Genomic DNA, 20,286 nt, shown 5'->3' with positions numbered 1-20,286 from the left:
GATTCGGCCATAGGTCAAAGGGCTGCTGAGCACTACTTTGAAGAAGTTCTTGAGGGTGCTCGTTTGATAGAGACCCAGTGCTCAAAAAATATTATGTTTGAGTGATATGTAATCTCATTGTAAGCGAAATGCTTTTATAAATTTTTATGAGGCTATTTTTATACTTTTGCCTGAAAATAATATGATGCCTCCTGGGCGGCCGTTTATGTATACATGTGTATAACTTGAAAGATTGCAGTCGTCAGCTTCAACCCCCACGCATATAATGCGGAGGTGCTCGCAGAAACATGCGTTCACACTTAATCCAACGTCTTGGTCCTATTAAGGAGGTGATAGCGGAGCGAGCGAGGCAACCAGACTATAATGCTTTAACACTTTCACTTAGCCATAGGAGTTTGACAGTGGGGCTACTAGATAGCCCCTGGTGGCTCCGCACTCTCCCGATCCCGGGGTGCGTACATGCCTGGCCGGAAAACGGCCCTTCGTTAAGGCGGAGGAATTCTAACATTCCCACAGGTCATCGAGTGGTTGACTAGTCTCACGCTATATCATGACAGTCAGTTTTCGGCTTTCTCTACTGAGGTGCTCGTCCGGATGAACCAGGGCACAATCGCAGTAGTTCTCCTGGTGCTACCTTAGCCGGTAAAGCGGAACGTAAGGCACCAAAACATAGGAGCCGGGCAAACCCAACATTTGACCAAAGATGATGATTCGGAGCTGATGCATATAGGGCCAAACTCGCGACGCCGAACACTCCCTAAGGTATTCGGTCTTTTTGGTATAAACCGGGCCTAAATAATGGCCTTTGTAAGAAGCCCCTTGTGTCCAGGTATGTGCATTGTTCTGGCGTGGCCACATGCCAAGACGTCAGCATCCTTCTCAACGGTGGATATGTGTCAACAAGAGACAGTAAAAAAGGTTTACGCAGGGTCTTAATCTAAAAAAAATCCTTGGAGTGGGTCCCTGCTGCACGTCTGCGCCTGTGTCTCCGTTGTGCCATATCCTGGACGGGTGTAGCACGATGATCGTCTGTAAAAGAGAGGAATTTAGGTGAAAAAGTTGTCGTGCAAAAAGATAGTTTGTTAAAGAAACCATGTATAATTCAAGATGAGAAGAAATTGCCACTTGTCTGCGCGTGTTGAGCCCCTTGTATTGACAAATAGGGGTGTGACCATTTATTCGGTATAAGTAGCGGCGCCGGACTCGATTAGTTGTGTCTGAGGTCTTCACGACCTAGTGGATGCTTTCGCTAGTCCGGGCGCCTTTAGTGTGCGGCTACTAAGGCAGCCTCACTCTCTTCGGCATGCAGAGATCACTTGATATTTCCGTGCACTGCAATGATGCCACGTGGACCGGGCATCTTGAGTGTTAGGAAGGCGTAGTGTGGTATTGCATTAAAGCGAGCGAAAGCTTCGCATCCGAGCAGTGCTTGATAGCCACTTTGAAACGGAGCGATGTGGAAAGTTAAATGCTTGTGACGGAAGTTATCGGGGGAGCCGAATATAACTTGTAGTAGGAGGGAGCCCGTACAACGAGCCCCTGGGCCTGGCGTTACTCCTTTAAAGGTAGTATTGCTATGGCGAATTTGTGTTGGGTATAACCCCATCCCGCGGATTGTGTCCTGATATATTAGGTTTAGGCTGCTGCCGCCGTCCATCAAGACTCGTGTGAAGTGATATCCGCCAATTACTGGGTCTAATACCAGGGCAGCCCATCCTGCGTGTCGGATACTTGCTGAGTAATCACGATGGTCGAAAGTGATCGGTTGAGACGACCAGTGGCAGGACTTCGCGGTGACAGGCACTTGGGTATATCTTCCTGGGAGTGTCGTGTTGCTTTTTCCCTTGATCATGCGTAACACGTTTACTGTTTTGACTTCTGGTGGAAATTTCTTTTGTTCCCCCGTGTCTTGCTTGGGAGGCTCGTCCTCGTCTTCACTTGGTGTATCCTCCCCCTTGTGTACGGCGTTGAGCTTGCCAGACTGCTTGAAGACCCAACATTCTCTGTGGGTATGATTAACAGGTTTACCAGGGGTACTATGGATCTGACATACTTGGTCCAGAATTTTGTTAAGGCTGGACAGTTCATCCCTGGTGCCTTTAGGGGGCGGCTTTTGACCTGGCCGAGAGCTTTTGAGTCCGGCATTTACTGTCGTGCCCTTCATGCTGTCTTCTTTATTCCGGCGTTTGTTATTGCTGTTGCGCCGTGATTTCCCATTTCCATCTCTAACTTCAGATGTACTGGGGTCGCTGGTGCTGCATCTGGCTAGCCATCTGTCCTCAACCGCGCAAAAGCGAGTCATGAGGTTTGTTAATGCGACCATCATTCTCGGCTTATTTTGGCCGAGGTGTCTGGCGAGCCATTCGTCACGGATGCTATGTTTGAAAGCTGCCAAGGCTTCGGCGTCCGGACAGTCGACAATTTGGTTCTTTTTAGTAAGAAACCTGTTCCAAAGCTTTCGGGCTGACTCTCCGGGCTGTTGAGTTATATGACTCAAATCGTCCGCGTCCGGAGGTCGGACATAAGTCCCTTGAAAATTTGCCCGAAAGGCGTCTTCGAGTTCTTCCCAACTTCCAATGGAGCTTTCGGGGAGGCCTTTGAGCCAGTGACGAGCTGGCCCTTTAAGCTTGAGGGGTAAGTACTTGATGGCGTGGAGATCATCTCCTCGAGCCATATGGATGTGAAGGATATAGTCCTCAATCCAGACCCCAGGGTCTGTTGTTCCGTCGTATGCCTCTATGTTTACGGGCTTGAATCCCTCTGGAAATTCATGGTCCAGCACCTCATCGATGAAACATAAGGGGTGTGCGGCACCCCTGTAGCTGGGTGTACCGCGTTGTTCAGATGTTTGTTGTGTTGCATTATATGCTGGGGCGCGCTTGCGTGGTCCATAGATGGATCTTGTTGCACCGTCCTTCGGGTGCGAGCCCTCGCATGGGTCGCATATTGTATTTTGAGCGGCGTTGTATGCCGCTCTGTGTTGGTAGAGGGCTCGTCTATCCGACCAGGTGGCTGCTTTGATATTTGGTTGTGAGGGGTCTGAGGCCTCCTCATCGAATTCGGGTAGCAGCTTCCGCTTTGGGTAGCTCTTGGAGGGGCGATTGTCGCCGTACCTTGCTGCAGTGTTGAGTATTTTACTCCATATGATTTGGAGTGTGTCTTGCGCAGCCTTGAGCCTTTGCTTCTGCTTTTTCAGACTCCTCGCGGTGGCAACAAGCCTTTTACGGGCAGTCTGCTGCTCCGGGTGCCTGTCCGGCGTTATGTCGTCCAGACCATTATCCTTGATAGGATTTGTTTGTTCGGTTTGATTATTCGGATTGCCGTTGTCCGGCAGCGGTTCGCCCTGCTCCAGCGCTGGGTCTATGTGATCGCTATTTCTGTCGAGGCGGGATTTGGGGCGGCGCTTGCGTCGCCGCTTTGACTGCTTTTCGAGGGAACAAGCCTTCGGTGCATCCTTCCGCTCCTCGTCGTCATCTTTTGGTGCGTCCACCATGTATACGTCATATGACGAGGTGGTGTTCCAGGGCCCAATAGGCGCTAGTTCTTCATCGTCTCTTTCATCGGCGTCCATACCGTCGACGTCTTCGGAGTCAAAGTCGAGCATGTCGGTTAAATCGTCGACAGTGGCTACAAAGTGGGTGGTGGGTGGGCTTTGAATTTCTTCATCGTCCGTATCCCAATCTCGTTGACCATAGTCTGGCCAGAGCTCTCCTGATAAAGACAGAAACTTTAGTGATTTCATAATATCGCCAAAGGGCGAGTGCTGAAAGATGTCCGCGGCAGTAAACTCCATGATCGGCGCCCAATCGGATTCGATCGGCAGAGGCGCGAATGGTTCGGAGTCCAGAGAGGAGTCCGGCTCCTTGGAATCACGAGTCTCGTGGAGTGCGGGCCTGGTGTTCGGCTCGATAACCGTCAAGATCGCAGCCCCCGAGGCGGCATCCAACCACTCATCCTCGATCGGCGCAGTTGGCTCCGAATTGAAGGTCGAAGCCGATGCGGGTGCGGCCTTCAGGGCACTGTTAGGCGGCAGAGCTAGATCATGCTCGTCGTGGCAGTGCGGCGCACTCGGCAGTGGCTCGAATCCGTCGAAGATCAAGTCCCCGCGGATGTCAGCTGTGTAGTTTAAACTTCCAAATCTGACCTGACGGCCAGGGGCATAGCTTTCGATCTACTCCAGATGGCCAAGTGAATTGGCCCGCAGTGCAAAGCCGCCGAAGACAGAGATCTGTCCGGGGAGACAAGTTTCACCCTGGACCGCATCACTATCGATGATTGTAGGAGCCATCAAGCCTGACGGCGACGACACAGAGGAACTCTCAATGAAAGCACCAATGTCGGTGTCAAAACCGGCGGATCTCGGGTAGGGGGTCCCGAACTGTGCGTCTAGGCCGGATGGTAACAGGAGGCAAGGGACACGAAGTTTTACCCAGGTTCGGGCCCTCTCGATGGAGGTAAAACCCTACGTCCTGCTTGATTAATATTGATGATATGGGTAGTACAAGAGTAGATCTACCACGAGATCAGAGAGGCTAAACCCTAGAAGCTAGCCTATGGTATGATTGTTGTTCTGTATGTTGTCCTACGGACTAAAACCCTCTGGTTTATATAGACACCGGAGAGGGTTAGGGTTACACAAAGTCGGTTACAATGGCAGGAGATCTGCATATCCGTATCGCCAAGCTTGCCTTCCACGCCAAAGAAAGTCCCTTCCGAACACGGGACGAAGTCTTCAATCTTGTATCTTCATAGTCCAGGAGTCCGACTGAAGGTATAGTCCGGCCATCCGGACACCCCCTAATCCAGGACTCCCTCAGTAGCCCCTGAACCAGGCTTCAATGACGACGAGTCCGGTGCGCAGATTGTCTTTGGCATTGCAAGGCGGGTTCCTCCTCCAAGTACTTTATAGAAGATTTTAAATACAAAGATAGTGTCCGACTCTGCAAAATAAGTTTTCCACATATTGCCATAGAGAGAATAATATTTACACAAATCTAATCTGTTGACGTATTCCGTAGTGCGACACACCACGGCCAAGCTTTTATCCGAGTCGTTTCATTATCCCACCTCAGCGCGTCATGCGAGGCGGTTTCCTTGGCACGTCTTGTCAAAGCAGAGATCGTGTCCCCTTATTCCGGGATTCTCATCAATACGGGCGTGGGTAACCCAACCGCGCCTTTGATTACGGCGCTTGGAGATAAGCAAGTTTTACCAGGCTGGTGGGGACATGTAGTTGCGTCCACCCATATAAAATAGATTGGAACCTTATATGATAAAAGATAGACCTGGGGGCCATAGGTTTCACTAGTGGTTTCTCTCAAGATAGCATAAGTATTACGGTGGGTGAACAAATTACTGTCGAGCAATTGATAGAAAAGCGAATAATTATGAGAATATCTAGGCATGATCATGTATATAGGCATCACGTCGATGACAAGTAGACCGAAACGATTCTGCATCTACTACTATTACTCCACACATCGACCGCTATCCAGCATGCATCTAGAGTATTAAGTTCATAAGAACAGAGTAACGCATTAAGCAAGATGACATGATGTAGAGGGATAAACTCAACCAATATGATATAAACCCCATCTTTTTATCCTCGATAGCAACAATACAATACGTGCCTTGCTACCCCTGCTGTCACTGGGAAAGGGCACCGCAAGATTGAACCCAAAACTAAGCACTTCTCCCATTGCAAGAAAGATCAATCTAGTAGGCCAAACCAAACTGATAATTCGAAGAGACTTGCAAAGATAATTAAATCATACATATAAGAATTCAGAGAAAAACCAAATATTGTTCATAGATAATCTTGATCATAAACCCACAATTCATCGGATCCCGACAAACACACCGCAAAAAGAGTTACATCGAATAGATCTCCAAGAAGATCGAGGAGAATTTTGTATTGAGATCCAAAGAGAGAGAAGAAGCCATCTAGCTAATAACTATGGACCCGAAGGTCTGAGGTAAACTACTCACACATCATCGGAGAGGCTATGGTGTTGATGTAGAAGCCCTCCGTGATTGATTCCTCCTCCGGCGGAGCTCCGGAAAAGGCCCCAAGATGGGATCTCTTGGGTACAGAAGGTTGCGGCGGTGGAAATAGGGTTTCGTGGTGCTCCTGGATGTTTTCGGGGTATATGGGTATATATAGGAGGAAGAAGTAGGTCGGTGGAGCTACGAGGGGCCCACGAGGGTGGGGGGCGCGCCTCCCTGCCTCGTGGCTTCCTCGCTCCTTTCTTGACGTCTACTCCAAGTCCCCTGCATCACGTTTGTTCCAAAAATAACTCTCCCGAAGGTTTCATTCCGTTTGGATTCCGTTTGATATTCCTTTTCTGCGAAACACTGAAGTAGGCAAAAAAACGGCAATTTGCACTGGGCCTTGGGTTAGTAGGTTGGTCCCAAAAATAATATAAAAATGTATAAATAAACCCATTAACATCCAAAACAGATAATATAATAGCATGGAACAATTAAAAATTATAGATACGTTGGAGACGTATCATGTCCTTGTCTTTCCGGTGCCGGAGCGAATAAAAGGGGGAGCAACCTGGTGACAATTATGTCATGGTTGAAGATGATGATCTGCTTGGGTCTGGTTGTAGATGTCTTTTCGCAAGGTTCATGGATGATGACAGCAGAGCTTTGGAGATCTTCGTGTTTTACTGGTTGTTTTGGGGTGCTCTTTGTTATTCTGGTTCTTTGCATGAGTGTTAGAGTGTGATTGTATGGGTAAGGACTCTGTATTATTTCGTGATTTGAATATAAACATACTTTACTTTCCAAAATATATATACTTGAAATATTTATACCCGCAAAAAATACTAACATATTTATGATTTACATCTGCCGCAACGTATGGTATAGCTGGCCAAACGGGTCGGGCCAATCAGGCCAGCCCACGAGCACGCCAGCACAGGCTAAACGGGCCGTGCTCGACACGCGGCACGCATTGGGCCATGCCTAGGCCTAAAGGCTGGGCACGCGGGCCGGCATGACATGGCCCGTTTATTATTTATTAGTTTTTTTAGGGCAAAAGCTAAGCTTTATTGATCAAAATCCACATGGAGTGGTATACAATTCGGATTGTAAGGGTTGGCCAACCAAATGTGGCGCCCCACACCGAGAGACAGTGCATGCTTAGCTAACCTATGAGCGTCACTGTTTGAAGAACGGCTTTCAAAAACGAAATTACAATTAAAATCCAAAGAGCGAAGTAAAATTTCTGTAATCACCGAACCATAAGAACCCTGGTTACGAAGCTTGATATCATCAACAACCTGCTTGCAGTCGGACGCGATTATTAGGTTCCCCAAGAGAAGATCATCCGCCAAAGCCAATCCTTCTCTACAAGCAATCGCCTCCAATGTGGGTGGGTCAGTGATCCCTGGCAAGACCAACGCCGAACTGCCCAGATAATTGCCCACCTGGTCACAGCATACTGCCGCCGCCGCCGCCCCACGTCGATTTCAGTAGACCGCTCCGTCCACATGGATTTTCACAAATCCCTCCGGAGGTGCTTTTGGCCTTGCATGTACCACTGGAATTGTTTGAGGGGTTCCCTGTAAATTGCGTTGTGGTTTTGCCTGAACCACTTCTAGCTCTCGGATAAAACTGCTGACGAACAAGAAGATAGTATGCGGGCTTTGGGTGATTCCTTCGTGTATATATTTTTGCCGAGCCGTCCAAATTGCCCACAAAGTTACCGTCACCCGAACGAAGCTGCTGTGACTCAATGATGCCATGAGAGTAAAGAGCCATTGTTTTGCATTTTTTGGTTCCAACGTAGTGATCATCCGATCCACCGTTTCGCCGTCTTCCAAGGCCCATACACACCGCGCTACTGAACACTCAAGGAGGGAGTGTCTTCATGAGTCGTGCGAGCCACAGAAACTACAGGAGCTAGTAATTTTTACACATATGTACAACCTAAAATACAGCCCAATAGGCTGAAAACAGGTGGCCAGCGTGCTAAACGTGCCACGGGCCGGCCCGTTTAATAACCAGGCCATGCCTGGGCCGAGAAGCGGCGCATGTGAGCCATGCCGTGCCAGGCACGTTTAGTACGGGCCGGGCCGCGGCCCGTTTGGCCAGCTCTGCTGCAACGGTGAGGACACACGCCCGGCACGCGGCTTTGTCTCAAAAGAAAAAACACACCCGGCACGCGGCTACACGAACCGGAGATGTGTCTCGGTCCAACTACTACTATTTATTTACCAGAACGATTTAAGATTTTCTTTTTCTTTTCATCAACTCACAAATTAGACCGAAAGAAAAAACAAATTTCCGATCCGATCCGACCCACGACGCAATAACTCTAATCTCTGCCCCTCCTCCGCGATCCCCTTCTTCTTCCTCCTCCTCGTCTCCCCCCGCTCAGATCTCCGACCGCCGCCCCGCCCCACCCGCCCCGCCGAGATGTCGGGGCAGAGCCAGCGCCTGAACGTGGTGCCGACGGTGACGATGCTGGGGGTGGTGAAGGCGCGGCTGATCGGCGCGACGCGGGGCCACGCGCTGCTCAAGAAGAAGTCGGACGCGCTCACGGTGCAGTTCCGCGCCATCCTCAAGAAGATCGTCGCCACCAAGGAGTCCATGGGCGAGGCCATGCGCGCCTCCTCCTTCTCGCTCGCCGAGGCCAAGTACGTGGCCGGCGACGGCGTGCGCCACGTCGTGCTCCAGTCGGTCCGCTCCGCCTCGCTCCGCGTCCGCTCCCACCAGGAGAACGTCGCCGGGGTCAAGCTGCCCAAGTTCACCCACTTCGTCGACCCCGCCGGCGCCTCCTCCGGCGGGCCCTCCGGCGCCTCCCCCAGCCTCACCGGCCTCGCCCGCGGGGGGCAGCAGGTCTCCGCCTGCCGCGCCGCCCACGTCAAGGCCATCGAGGTGCTCGTCGAGCTCGCCTCGCTCCAGACCTCCTTCCTCACCCTCGACGAGGCCATCAAGACCACCAACCGCCGCGTCAACGCCCTCGAGAACGTCGTCAAGCCCAGGCTCGAGAACACCATCACCTACATCAAGGGCGAGCTCGACGAGCTCGAGCGCGAGGACTTCTTCAGGCTCAAGAAGATCCAGGGCTACAAGAGGAGGGAGGTCGAGCGCCAGATGGCCGCAGCCAAGCTCTTCGCCGAGGAGCAGCTCGCCGAGGATCTCGCCCTCAAGAGGGGAACCTCCATGGGGGCAGCGACCAACATACTGGTCGGCGGCGGCGACAAGGACGAAGACATCATCTTCTGATCCCCACCCCAACTGTCCAATTGTTCAATCGGTGAGTAGCGTTGTTTGTTACCTACCTTGTGCACACGTTTTAGATCTAGGATTAGAAAGAAACCTTTTGGACATAGATAGATGTGTTAGCTGTGATGCTTTATTTCACAGATGCTGCTGATTTAATTCATTTGATTGTACAGTGTCTAACAAGGATTGTCGTTTGGGAACAATGGTTCTTAGCTGGATTGTTGTCTGTCAAACATAAACAACATATACAGTCACAAGTGCATGATTCATTACATTATCTTCAATCTGTACATTGTTCACCTAGAAAGTTTGCTAGCCTTGTATCACGGTAGTTTATCAAACAATTGTTTATGCCATAAGATTCTAAGCTTCTAATGTTAAACCGCTAGCCAATAAGATTTCATGGGCGTTATAAATTTGCTCGTCTTGTTTTCTGTTGAAGAATGTTATGCTTGTCATATAAATTAGCCTGGATACGTATTGATTGAGGGTAACTGCACCTGGAGCTTGGGGAAGTCTGGTCTCATAGAAACATATAGATTAGTCAAATAGGATTCACTGTTCATAAGAAACAAACAGATGTACCATAGTATTTGACTACAAACATAAACAGCAGATTGAATCACAAGCCTGTGCTTAATTATATTATCCTCATTCTTTGCATTATTCACCTAGAAATATTGCTAGCCTTGCATTGCGGTAGCTTGTTCAAACAATTGTTAACTCAATACGGTTCTGAACTTATCTTAGTAATCACTAGCCAACAAGATTTCATGAGCGCTGTACTTTGCTCTTATCTCGTTTCTGTGCTCTAACTTCCAAGTGCTAACTATCCAAGGAAAGTGGTCTTTAGATGATCTTATTAGGTTCCTGGCAGATTAGTAACCTCCGATGCATTCCTATGAACATCAGGATATGGCATGGTATCAAACCAATAAGTGGGTAGCACATCATAAATAAATTAACAAACAGCTAATCAGACAACAAACTAGTTCCATGTGCTCATCAAAACACGGTAGAAAATAGAAGATTGGCTACTCAAAAACCCGATGCTCCCAGCAACCAGCGTATCCATATCGGGTGCCATATCTCATATTGATTGGTTCCTGATATGTCCCCGATACCTCTCAGGCTCTAGCAGCGACGGCAAGCTGGTGATGGGCTCTCTCCGGTGCTCTAGCTCCCATATCTAGCGGCAGGCTACTGATTCCCTCCTTCTCCTCCCTTTCTCTCTAACTGTACTTTTATGTTTAATAACTTCCTGCTACCGTTTGGTTGTTTGTTCTTGGCTTTTGTTATCATCATGGATAAGAAGATTGAACAGACTGGACTGCACTGACTAAATACATGCTAAATGGCTCGATGCTTAAGTGAAAGCATATCTATTATTATTATTATTTAAAATAGTCAAAATTATCCCTGTATTGGTGCTTTTATTTACGTATCTGTATCGCCCTGATACTGATGCATGTATCCGTGTGCAATTTAAGCACACACAGACACAGACAAACAAGCAAGTGATGTGCCAAAAACTCCACAGATATAGCACATGCAACTTTAGTTCTTACCAAAGGATGCTACGCGTCTTAAAAATTAGCCTAGTCTGTTAGATGATTGCCCACTATTGCTTAGCTTCTAGATACATGTAGATTCAGGATAACCACACCTGTAGTTTGGGGAACGCTAAATACATATAGATTAGTCAAATATATAGGATGTGTGCTCCTCATCAGAAGAAAAAAAACAGATATGGCATGCCAACAAGTATGATAACACATTACAAACATATTAGCACATCACAAACATGGTAGAAAAGAGAAAACCCACAACTCTCTTATATACACACACATATTCATATTGGATAGACAAAATATTCGTAACCCTATACAGAAAGTCAGATGTTCGCAGGATGAGGAAGTCAAAGATCCTCAGCTGTATCTTCTTTATCCCTTTGTCAAGAACAAATGGTTTGAGAAGTTAATCAAATGATGTACTAATAATCCATAATATCATGTGTAATAATTTATTACGGAAGATGTTATGCTTCTCAGGAAAAATCGCTTAATCTATAGTACCCATGATTGCTCCAAGATACAATATAGCTTGATGGTAATCACATCTGGAGTTAGGGGGAGATTGGTATCTCAGAGGGCAGGGGAGGGCTGGGGAGGGAGGTAGCACTAGCATCAAGCCAATAATTTTTCTATGCAGTTTGCATCAATCCTGACTGATTGCGAGAAGTGGTAATTCAGTGTTGTACATGTGCATTTGGGCTACTCTGTAGCCTGATCCTTGAACTTGCAATGTGAGATATGTTTAGCTCTCAATGGTTAACTCCCTCTGTTAGTCTGCCTGAACTATAAGTTCTCTGGTTATAAGTAGCTGAGTTATATCTTTGGAAAGCAAATGCACGGCAGTCATACTCAAAAGTCTTATTTAACTGCCTGGATTTATTGAATGTGGCCCATTTTTCATAGCAACAGATAAAGTTGAAGCCAGACTACTATTTTGCTGGAAATCTCTGTTTAGGCACAAGTGCAGCCTTCCGCTTGTCGGTAATGCCACAAAACTGTTGCTGAGATGTCTCCCAATCATGTGCGGGAGCAACTTAGAGCAAGTTTGGTTCCTTTAGCCTTATACGAGTACTTGCTTTAGACGGGAGGAGAGCCGCTGTCTGGGTCTCCCTCGAAAGAAAGGAATCCTTGCTTTACCTTTGCCGGAAAGCAAGGGAGGGCTAGATTAAATGGGCATTTTTGTTATGGGATTATTCTGCTTTGTTTGTGATTATTTAACATGCTTCTCCTTGCAGTGGTGCTCGATTCCGTCTATCTTTCTCTAACGTTGTATTGTTTTTCCTCCTTGCAGCGGTGGAAACAATAAGTTCTGGTGCTGGAGCTCCAGGATTGAATCTGTTTATATAGAGTGGCGGAGGTTTTGTTTCAGGCTGTGTGCAGCCTAAAATTATGGCCATCCAAGACCCAAAATAATCTCTCTCTGTACTTTGGGAACCAAACAATGATGGTGAAACTAGTGGCTATGTGCAGTAGTAAAAATTCTTTTGTACCGTATTTCGTTCCCCTGCACGCTCAGTTTTAGTTACATATTTATTATCCAGACGTTGTGCACCTGTATTTTGGCACGCTTCGCTGTGAACCAGCTCTGTACCTTTCACTCTGGTTGTGCTCTGTATCTTTCTTTCTGGTTGTGTGTATCTCTTTGGCAGCTACTGTATTCCTTTCTCGGCTTTTCTTGGAGGAAATTAGTTGTTGCGTTACGGCTTGGAACCAAATAAACACAAAATTCTGAATTTATGTGAAGTAAATTAAAAGATCGGCATTAATTTTTTTGGGACCTGCTTTTGCCTATTTTATAGCGTTCGTTCGACTTGCTTTTCCTGAGACGATTTCTTGCCCTTGAGCTTCATGGAGCCCAAACTTTAATAAAATGAAAATGAATTTTTTTTAACTTGAAAAAAACACACACACCTTAGATATGTATGCTCCCTCTGTTTCTTAAAGTTTGTCAGCAGTCAATGCGCATATATGTACTATTCTGAACGTTATGACTGAAGCTCTCAATGACAAATATTTGTGTCTGCCTTCTAATGTGGGTATGGACAGAAGTGATTGTTTCCAATTCTTAATAGATCGAATTGTTATGAAAATCAGTGGTTGGAAGGAAAAGTTGCTATCAGCAGGAGGAAAAGAAATCCTTCTCAAATCGGTTGTACAAACTATCCCAACTTATGCAATGTCCGTCTTTAAATTTCTAAAAAGATTTGTAAAAGAATCATTGACGCGATGTCGCATTTTTGATGGGGTGACGAAGACAATCAGAAGAGAATGCATTGGATGGCATGGTGGAAGATGTGTGTACCTAAAGACCAAGGAGGAATGGGTTTTCGAGACATACATTGTTTCAATCTGGCCTTGTTAGCCAAACAAGCGTGGCGCCTGCTTGATAACCCTGATTCCCTATGTGCCACCATTTTGAGAGCTAAATATTTTTCAGATGGAGATTTAATGAATACGGGTCTGAAAAAAGGATCCTCTTTCACTTGGCAAAGCATTATGGCCGGAATGGATTCTCTCAAAAAAGGTTATATTTGAAGAGTTGGTAATGGACAGAATATTGATATCTGGAGAGATGCATGGATCCCGAATGGGGCAAATAGGAAAATTATCACTCCTAGAAGAGGGCAGATTCTAACAAAAGTTGCTGATCTTATAGATCCAATCAACGATTGCTGGGATGAAGATTTGGTAAGACAAACATTATGACCAATTGATGTCCAGAGGGTGCTTATGATCCCCCTCCCCACGTATGACATGTCGGATTTCATAGCTTGGAGTTTTACAAAGAATGGACTATTCACGGTTCGTTCTGCTTATCTGGAGGAATGGAAAACGCAACATGGGAGGAAATTGCAACACTCAGATGGCATGGGAGGAATAAATGTCAATACTATTTGAAGCAAGATTTGGAAATTATCTTGTCCAGCAAAAGTGAAGATTTTTATTTGGCGTACCTTACATGGTACCCTCCCGTGTCGTGTTACACTTGCTAATAGACATATGAAAGTTTCGCCCACCTGCCCATCATGTTCGAACAGGCATGAAGATACTAAACACTTATTATTTTTATGTCAAAAGACAAAAGAGGTGTGGGAGAAACTGGGACTGCACGAAGCCATTAAAAAGCATGTGCGGTCAATCGTGCGGGAGAGGCAGTACTTGAATTTCTACTTTTTATGCCAGAACATGAGCTATCTACAGTGGGCATACAGAATATTCGCAAACTGATCGCTGTAACAGCCTGGTATTTATGGTGGGAAAGACGTTCGCTAGTCCATCAGGGAAAGACCCAAGATACATACCAAATTTCGATGGGAGCCCGTGCTATAACGACGAACTATGTTATTGCCCAATCCTCCAAGGCAACAAATAAAATAGAGGGATGGACGAGACCCCCTCTAGGTTTTGTGAAATTAAATGTCGATGCTTCTTTCGATCAAGACATGCTTAGAGGCACAGCCGGAGCTGTACTTAGAGATGATAAAGGAAGATTTATTGTTGGAGGGAATTAGAAGATGGATTGGTGTGCAGATGTTTTAACAGCAGAAGCCATGGCACTACGTTTTGGGTTATTACTTGCACAAAAGGCGGAAGGCAACCGACTTGTTGTTAACTCCGACAATATGGAAGTAATTGACACGATGAAGAATGGAGGATATACAGCGGGAGCGGCGGCGGCTGTGTTTGATGATTGTTATTTTATGGCTTGTGACTTTCAGTTAGTTAGATTTGAACATTGTAATAGGAAGGCAAATAAAGTAGCTCATGAAATTGCTAGAGTAGCTAAATTTTCTGAAACAAGGGATTGGTTTGAGGAACCTATGAACGATATTGTAAATTTTTTTATAGATGATGTAACCATTATTACTAATAAATAAAGAGGATGTTTTATTTCAAAAAAAAGTTTGTTAGCAGTCACACTTTGTATAGTTTGACCTATTATAGGAAAAAATATCAACTTTCGCAATATGAAATCAATATCATTAGATGCATTATGAAATTAATTTTCATCCTATATAACTTTACTATTGTAGATGTTGATATTTTTTCCATATACATATGATTACTTTTTTTGTAGTTTGACTTCAAACAACACTTGTATGCGGAGTAAAAATAAACAAACAAGAGGGGGTACATTCTTGTAAAAATTCATTAAGAGATACGTTTTGGCGTGAGATGCACAAAAAAACAAAGAAATATGTAAATACAAAAACAAATCATATGTATTGTGTGTATACCTTTTTCAGATTTTTTTGAAACCTCAAAAATATCATTTGATGATCATTTTCAACAGCGAATCATAGCACAGCTCAGCAACCGCATACTGATCAGAAGACTGTTGAAAGCACAGATTGCCAGAGTTAACTGTTTTCTCAAAGAGGAGCAGACAGATCACCGATTATCACGAAAACGCGGTGGGCATGAAGCCATGAACAGCTTGCACTATTATCAGTCAATCAATCAAAAGGATTTGCAAAATATCACTGATGTGAACCAGGGTTACAAAAAAATATCATCTACTATGTGGGCAGACACTGAATGCGAGCACTGCATCCAGCAGTTGGCTTGCAGAAACAGCACATGTACCTGTCTCATTTTGTTTCCCAACAACTCTCCCACGAGGGAGAGATCTCCACCGACCACCCCCATTGCGCAGAACCGGTTTCCTCGGCATACAACAATGAAATATAGCTCAAAACTTCAGGAACGAATGAAAAGAGGGACCCTCTAAGACCCGTGCAGCCCTAGGAACCACTTGAACGAGACAGGAGAAGGGCGCTAGTTATCTGCCACCAGTGGTGGGACAAAGCTGAGATCCTGCAGCGTTTGCTCGAAGATGTGGCCTACTTCCAGCAATTTCCCCTGTAAATTATGAAAACGTTGGTCATCAATTGAATCACTTGATTTAAGAAAATAGGTAGAAACAACTGAAAGGGGAACTACACTGGTCCTGGAATGATGATATGCCGTTCACAGAGGCAATAGCAAATATATTTTACCTCACTGAAGGGAGATCCAATCATCTGAAGTCCGACTGGGAGACCAGCAGATCCACCTTCGACGAATCCACAAGGCACAACCAATGCAGGAAGCCCGGCCATGTTAACATTCACCTGCATCAGCCATACCAGATTTGCACTGCGCTCTTTAAGATCTCATTACCATGGTAACTTTTAACACGCAAAATAACGGTGGAAAGAATTCAATTTCAGCTGGCAGTTTTACCAATATGTTAAACTATATTTGCAATAACTAAAAGGCGCACGATGCAGCAGGCAACGTTACTATTACTTTGGAGCAAACAGAGATAATTCTGCGGTTATATGTAAAAAAAAAAAGTGCATTCAAGAGTTTATTACCGTCATGATGTCTCCGGCATACATAGCTAATGGATCATTTGTCTTTTCGCCTGCCAAAAGGGCTCACGTTTTCAATGTGAAAGGAAAGCAGGGAAGGGACCATACTTCTTTTAGGGAGGACAGGATTACAGGTGAGCAGATAATACCATACCTATCTTGTAGGCTGCTGATGGAGCAGCAGGTGAAATAAGAATGTCGTATTTTCCCAAAGCTTCTTCGAAGCTTTTCTTAACCAGCGTCCTCACCTACTACAGTGTAAATTTTGTCAGTTAAGAGGTAAAAATAATCAAAGTGCAAATTCGCACTGGGTGCTCCCTTCCTATGGTTACCTGTTGCGCTCGCTTGTAGTATGCATCATAGTATCCAGCAGATAATGCATAAGTTCCCATCAAAATTCTCATTTTGACCTGAAAAGAGCAATCAAAATTATACTTCATGTGATTTACCGCAAACCATTACTGTAGTCCACTTAAAACACAAAATATATAAGTAATACCCAACGTTGTATACAGAACTATTATCCTTTTTCCTTGCTTAGGGATTATAGATTCCGCTGGCGTGTTACACATAATATCAATACAATTAGCATTCCAACTAGCATGGTGCCACCTACAATGAGATTGACATGTGCAGAGTTGGTTGGGTTACAGAACAGAAGTTTATTTATGCATATTAAATCAGCTTTCTAAACTCATACACAACAAACAGGTGTGATAGCTTTCTATGCTTCCATTTCTGTAGTACTAATGTTCATTTATTCACAATAAGGACAGATACTGAGAAGTGGGGAGGAGGATCTTGGTTAGGCCGGTGGAGGCACTGTACCTCATGACCGAGACCATTAGCCCGGGAATTTCCATACAGCTCATTCAAGTCGTCAGCTGAAACCTGCCGCCCATACCTGAAAATGACTTTCCAAGAAGATAAATATTTATAGAATGGAAAAAATTATTGGAAAAGGAAAGGTTCAGGTACCACCTGATGCCATCATAGCGTGACAAATTAGATGAAGCTTCAGAAGAGGCCAGTATGTAATATGCTGGTAAGCCAAGAGAAAATGAAGGCATAGAAACCTGAAAAGTATTGAAAAGAATAGTTCGGTGATTATTATCTTTCAGAAATCCCTCGTAGGACAACAAAAAATATCCATATTTATTTATTTTATTCTTTTTCCAGCAAAAGGGAAGCAACAAACCTCTTCCACTACTGATCCCAGCTGTTCCAGATGTGAAGCAGCAGCCCTGATTGATGATATGACTCCAGCATCCACACCCTCTCCAAGAGTTTCTTGGATAATCCCAATTCTCACACTATTTAATGGTTTTGATTCTAGTAAACTTAGAGATGCCAAGTCTGATCTATAGTCTGGAACATCCTGAGAAAGTGATACAAGAGATCAGATTGAGCAGTGATGAACCAAGCTTATTGCCGTCTTGCTTCGAGATCTACTAGCTCCAGATCCGCTTGCATAGATGTGGAACCAGCAAAAAATAAATGTTGAATTTTAACGCCTTGCAAAGAAACACCACGAGCGTGCATTGCACGTTTTCTTACACATAGTGAATTGCATTAGCATTTTATATGGTTGAGATGCGCAGCAGTATGTAGTCCTTCTGCCCTCACAAAGTAAATGGGCAATAGCATTTCACAGTGGTCGGCAACAGTTCAACACCATAAGTGCATCAAACAAGTGACACACAAAAATCATGATTCATGAGAAGGAAACGTACAACGAGAGAATCCTCCTCATTAAGAATGACAGTTGTCAACACAAGATAAGGTCGCTCAGGCAAGTTAATAGCCATATGACTTCCTTTCATGTTTCGTACTACATGCTTGCATGCTAAAAGGCTGTTTCTTAGTCATAGTTATTGAACTCGATGAACCTAAGGAAAGTATAAGCGATTGCCAGCTAAATCAGATGAAAACATATCTAGATTGAAACAAACAAAAAATGTAAGATGTACATTAAGGTTAAGTTTCAGTTTCCTTACATGAGAGCTACTGGTTGAATCCATTTTGTCATGGCCAGCAATGACGGACAATATGGTTGCAGTGTCAAAAACTGATGATCCAAAGCATCCCACAACATCCAGTGATGAAGCATAAGCCATGAGGCCGAAACGAGATACCCGGCCATAAGTTGGCTTTAACCCTACCACGCCACAAAACGATGCCGGTTGCCTCACACTTCCACCTGTATCACTCCCTAAGGACACCACACACTGTCTAGCAGAAACCGCAGAAGCAGAACCACCTGAGGATCCGCCAGGCACGCGCGAATCATCCCAAGGGTTTGTTGTCACCTGCATACCATCAGTGTTATCCGTTAATTTTATGTCATCCGATAGGGCCGCATTATTATGCAACAGAGGAAACTCGAGGTTATGTTTAAGAAAGTCGGAAGCAGCAAGAAGTTCCATTCACATCAATAAACACTTGCAACATGTATTTGCTATTCAACAGATGAACTGAGTCGCCGAGTCCCAAGTTTGATTTGATTGACCTCAACGAACTAAACACTTGCAACATGTATTCGCAATTCAATATACAAACTAACCAAATTTGATTTTATCGACCTCTACGGACCAGCATAAATACGCATCTACTACCATTCTTAGCACTTTTTTCTGATGATGCAAACTTAAACGAACTTGGACAAAACAGTGTACAGGATCTGATCAGTGAGCCTCCGTACCTGAAACCCAGAGCCCTCGGTGGTGCTCCCCATGCCGAACTCGTCGAGGTTAGTCTTCCCCACCACAATGGCGCCTGCCTCGCGCAGCCGCCGCACGGCCGTGGCGTCGTACGCGGGCTGGAACCCGTCCAGTATCCGCGACCCGCCAGTGGAGGGCATGCTGGCGGTGCAGAGGTTGTCCTTGACGCCCACGAGCACCCCGGAGAGCGGCCCCGCCGCATCCCGCCCGCCGGAGGAAATCCTCCGGTCGAGCTCCTCGGCCTCCCGCTCGGCGGCGGCGTCGGCCACGTGGATGAAGCTGCGCAGGCTCGGCTCGGTGCGGCGGAGGCGGGAGAGGTACTCGGAGGTGATGTCGGCGGCGGTCCTCTCGCCGGACAGGAGCGACTCGCGGATGGAGAGGATGGAGGAGGCGGGCGGGCCCGGGGCCAGGGTCTTGGCGGGGGCGGAGGAGAGGGAAGAGACCGCGGTGAAGCGGCGGCGGGGGATAGGGGATGTGCGGCGGTGGGAGAGGAGCATGCGGTGGGCCTGGAGAGGCGGCGGCATGGCGGCGGCCGGCGGGGAGGTTCTCCGGCGAACGCCGGTGCGGGTGGGGGTTTGGGGTTTGGATGCGTGGGAAGGGAAAGGGTGTGTGGATTTGGGGATTGGGTGGGAGGGGACTGATGGTCGGATGGAGGACACGTGGAGGGTCAACGATTCCTGGGCGTCCGATCAGTCAGCCCCACGAAGATTACCGGGGGGTCAGCAAAAGGGCTCAGTAACTTGCCGATGTTACTAGTCTATATTACTACCTTCATAGTGGGTAGTAATATATGAATGGTATCATGAAAGAGTTCATTTATTAGGATATAGACTCATTATGCCTTCAAATGTGTGATGTTACAGTAACTAGTTAAGTTACCACAAACCCCTCTTTCCTCATTAATTAGCTGCCATATAAGCAATCTTATATTAAAATGTGTGATGTTACTAGTTAAGTTACTCCCATTGTGACTAGTCTTATGGTGTAAAATCTTCAGATTCGTCGAGACAAATACGTTGAGAAAAAGGATTTGGCTAAAATTTAAGAAAAAATTGGCTAAAATCAAACTAAACTAGTCTTGCATTTGTTCCCTCAAGAAAAATAGTCTTGCATTTGTTTAGGGGAAGAGAGTTAAACCGTTCCATTGCCTTTGTTTCCTCTCTCGCCAGGTGACTAGGGCAAAATCTTCCTCTCCTTCATCTCCATCAGCGAGCCTGTATATTCGCATCCTATCTGCCTGTCGCTTCGCCGGTTGGTGGTGGGGGGAGAATCTCGGTGTCTCAGCTTCGGCTAGTAGATAGTTTAGGGTTGTAGTCCTCGTAGGGGTGGCACTAAGACGAATGTCACCGTTTCTTCGAGTCAGTCTTCAAGTTTTCGATTCTCCTCAAGTTCATC

At 46.0% G+C, this 20,286-nt stretch overlaps 2 protein-coding genes across 2 annotated transcripts; one reads left to right on the top strand and one right to left on the bottom strand.

The window, feature by feature from the left end:
• Window positions 1–8,285: 8,285 nt before the first annotated feature.
• On the top strand, window positions 8,286–12,439 carry LOC125540189 (V-type proton ATPase subunit D). Its single transcript, XM_048703773.1, has 2 exons — window positions 8,286–9,271; window positions 12,106–12,439. The coding sequence occupies exon 1, from the start codon at window positions 8,428–8,430 to the stop codon at window positions 9,238–9,240; it is 813 nt and encodes a 270-aa protein (XP_048559730.1). The 5' UTR covers window positions 8,286–8,427; the 3' UTR covers window positions 9,241–9,271; window positions 12,106–12,439.
• Window positions 12,440–15,236: 2,797 nt separating this feature from the next.
• On the bottom strand, window positions 15,237–19,498 carry LOC125540188 (glutamyl-tRNA(Gln) amidotransferase subunit A, chloroplastic/mitochondrial). The gene is made up of 10 exons (XM_048703772.1): window positions 18,873–19,498; window positions 18,169–18,480; window positions 17,370–17,549; window positions 17,153–17,247; window positions 17,000–17,075; window positions 16,504–16,581; window positions 16,326–16,419; window positions 16,175–16,224; window positions 15,815–15,928; window positions 15,237–15,677 (listed from the first exon to the last, which is right to left on the bottom strand). The coding sequence occupies exons 1-10, from the start codon at window positions 19,413–19,415 to the stop codon at window positions 15,594–15,596; spliced, it is 1,626 nt and encodes a 541-aa protein (XP_048559729.1). The 5' UTR covers window positions 19,416–19,498; the 3' UTR covers window positions 15,237–15,593.
• Between the last annotated feature and the right edge of the window lie 788 nt (window positions 19,499–20,286).

Source organism: Triticum urartu, chromosome 2 (genome assembly GCF_003073215.2).
Source record: "Triticum urartu cultivar G1812 chromosome 2, Tu2.1, whole genome shotgun sequence".
Classification (NCBI taxonomy): domain Eukaryota; kingdom Viridiplantae; phylum Streptophyta; class Magnoliopsida; order Poales; family Poaceae; genus Triticum; species Triticum urartu.
The sequence above is the reverse complement of the archived record's forward strand: the minus strand, read 5'-3'. Positions and strand labels throughout refer to the sequence as shown.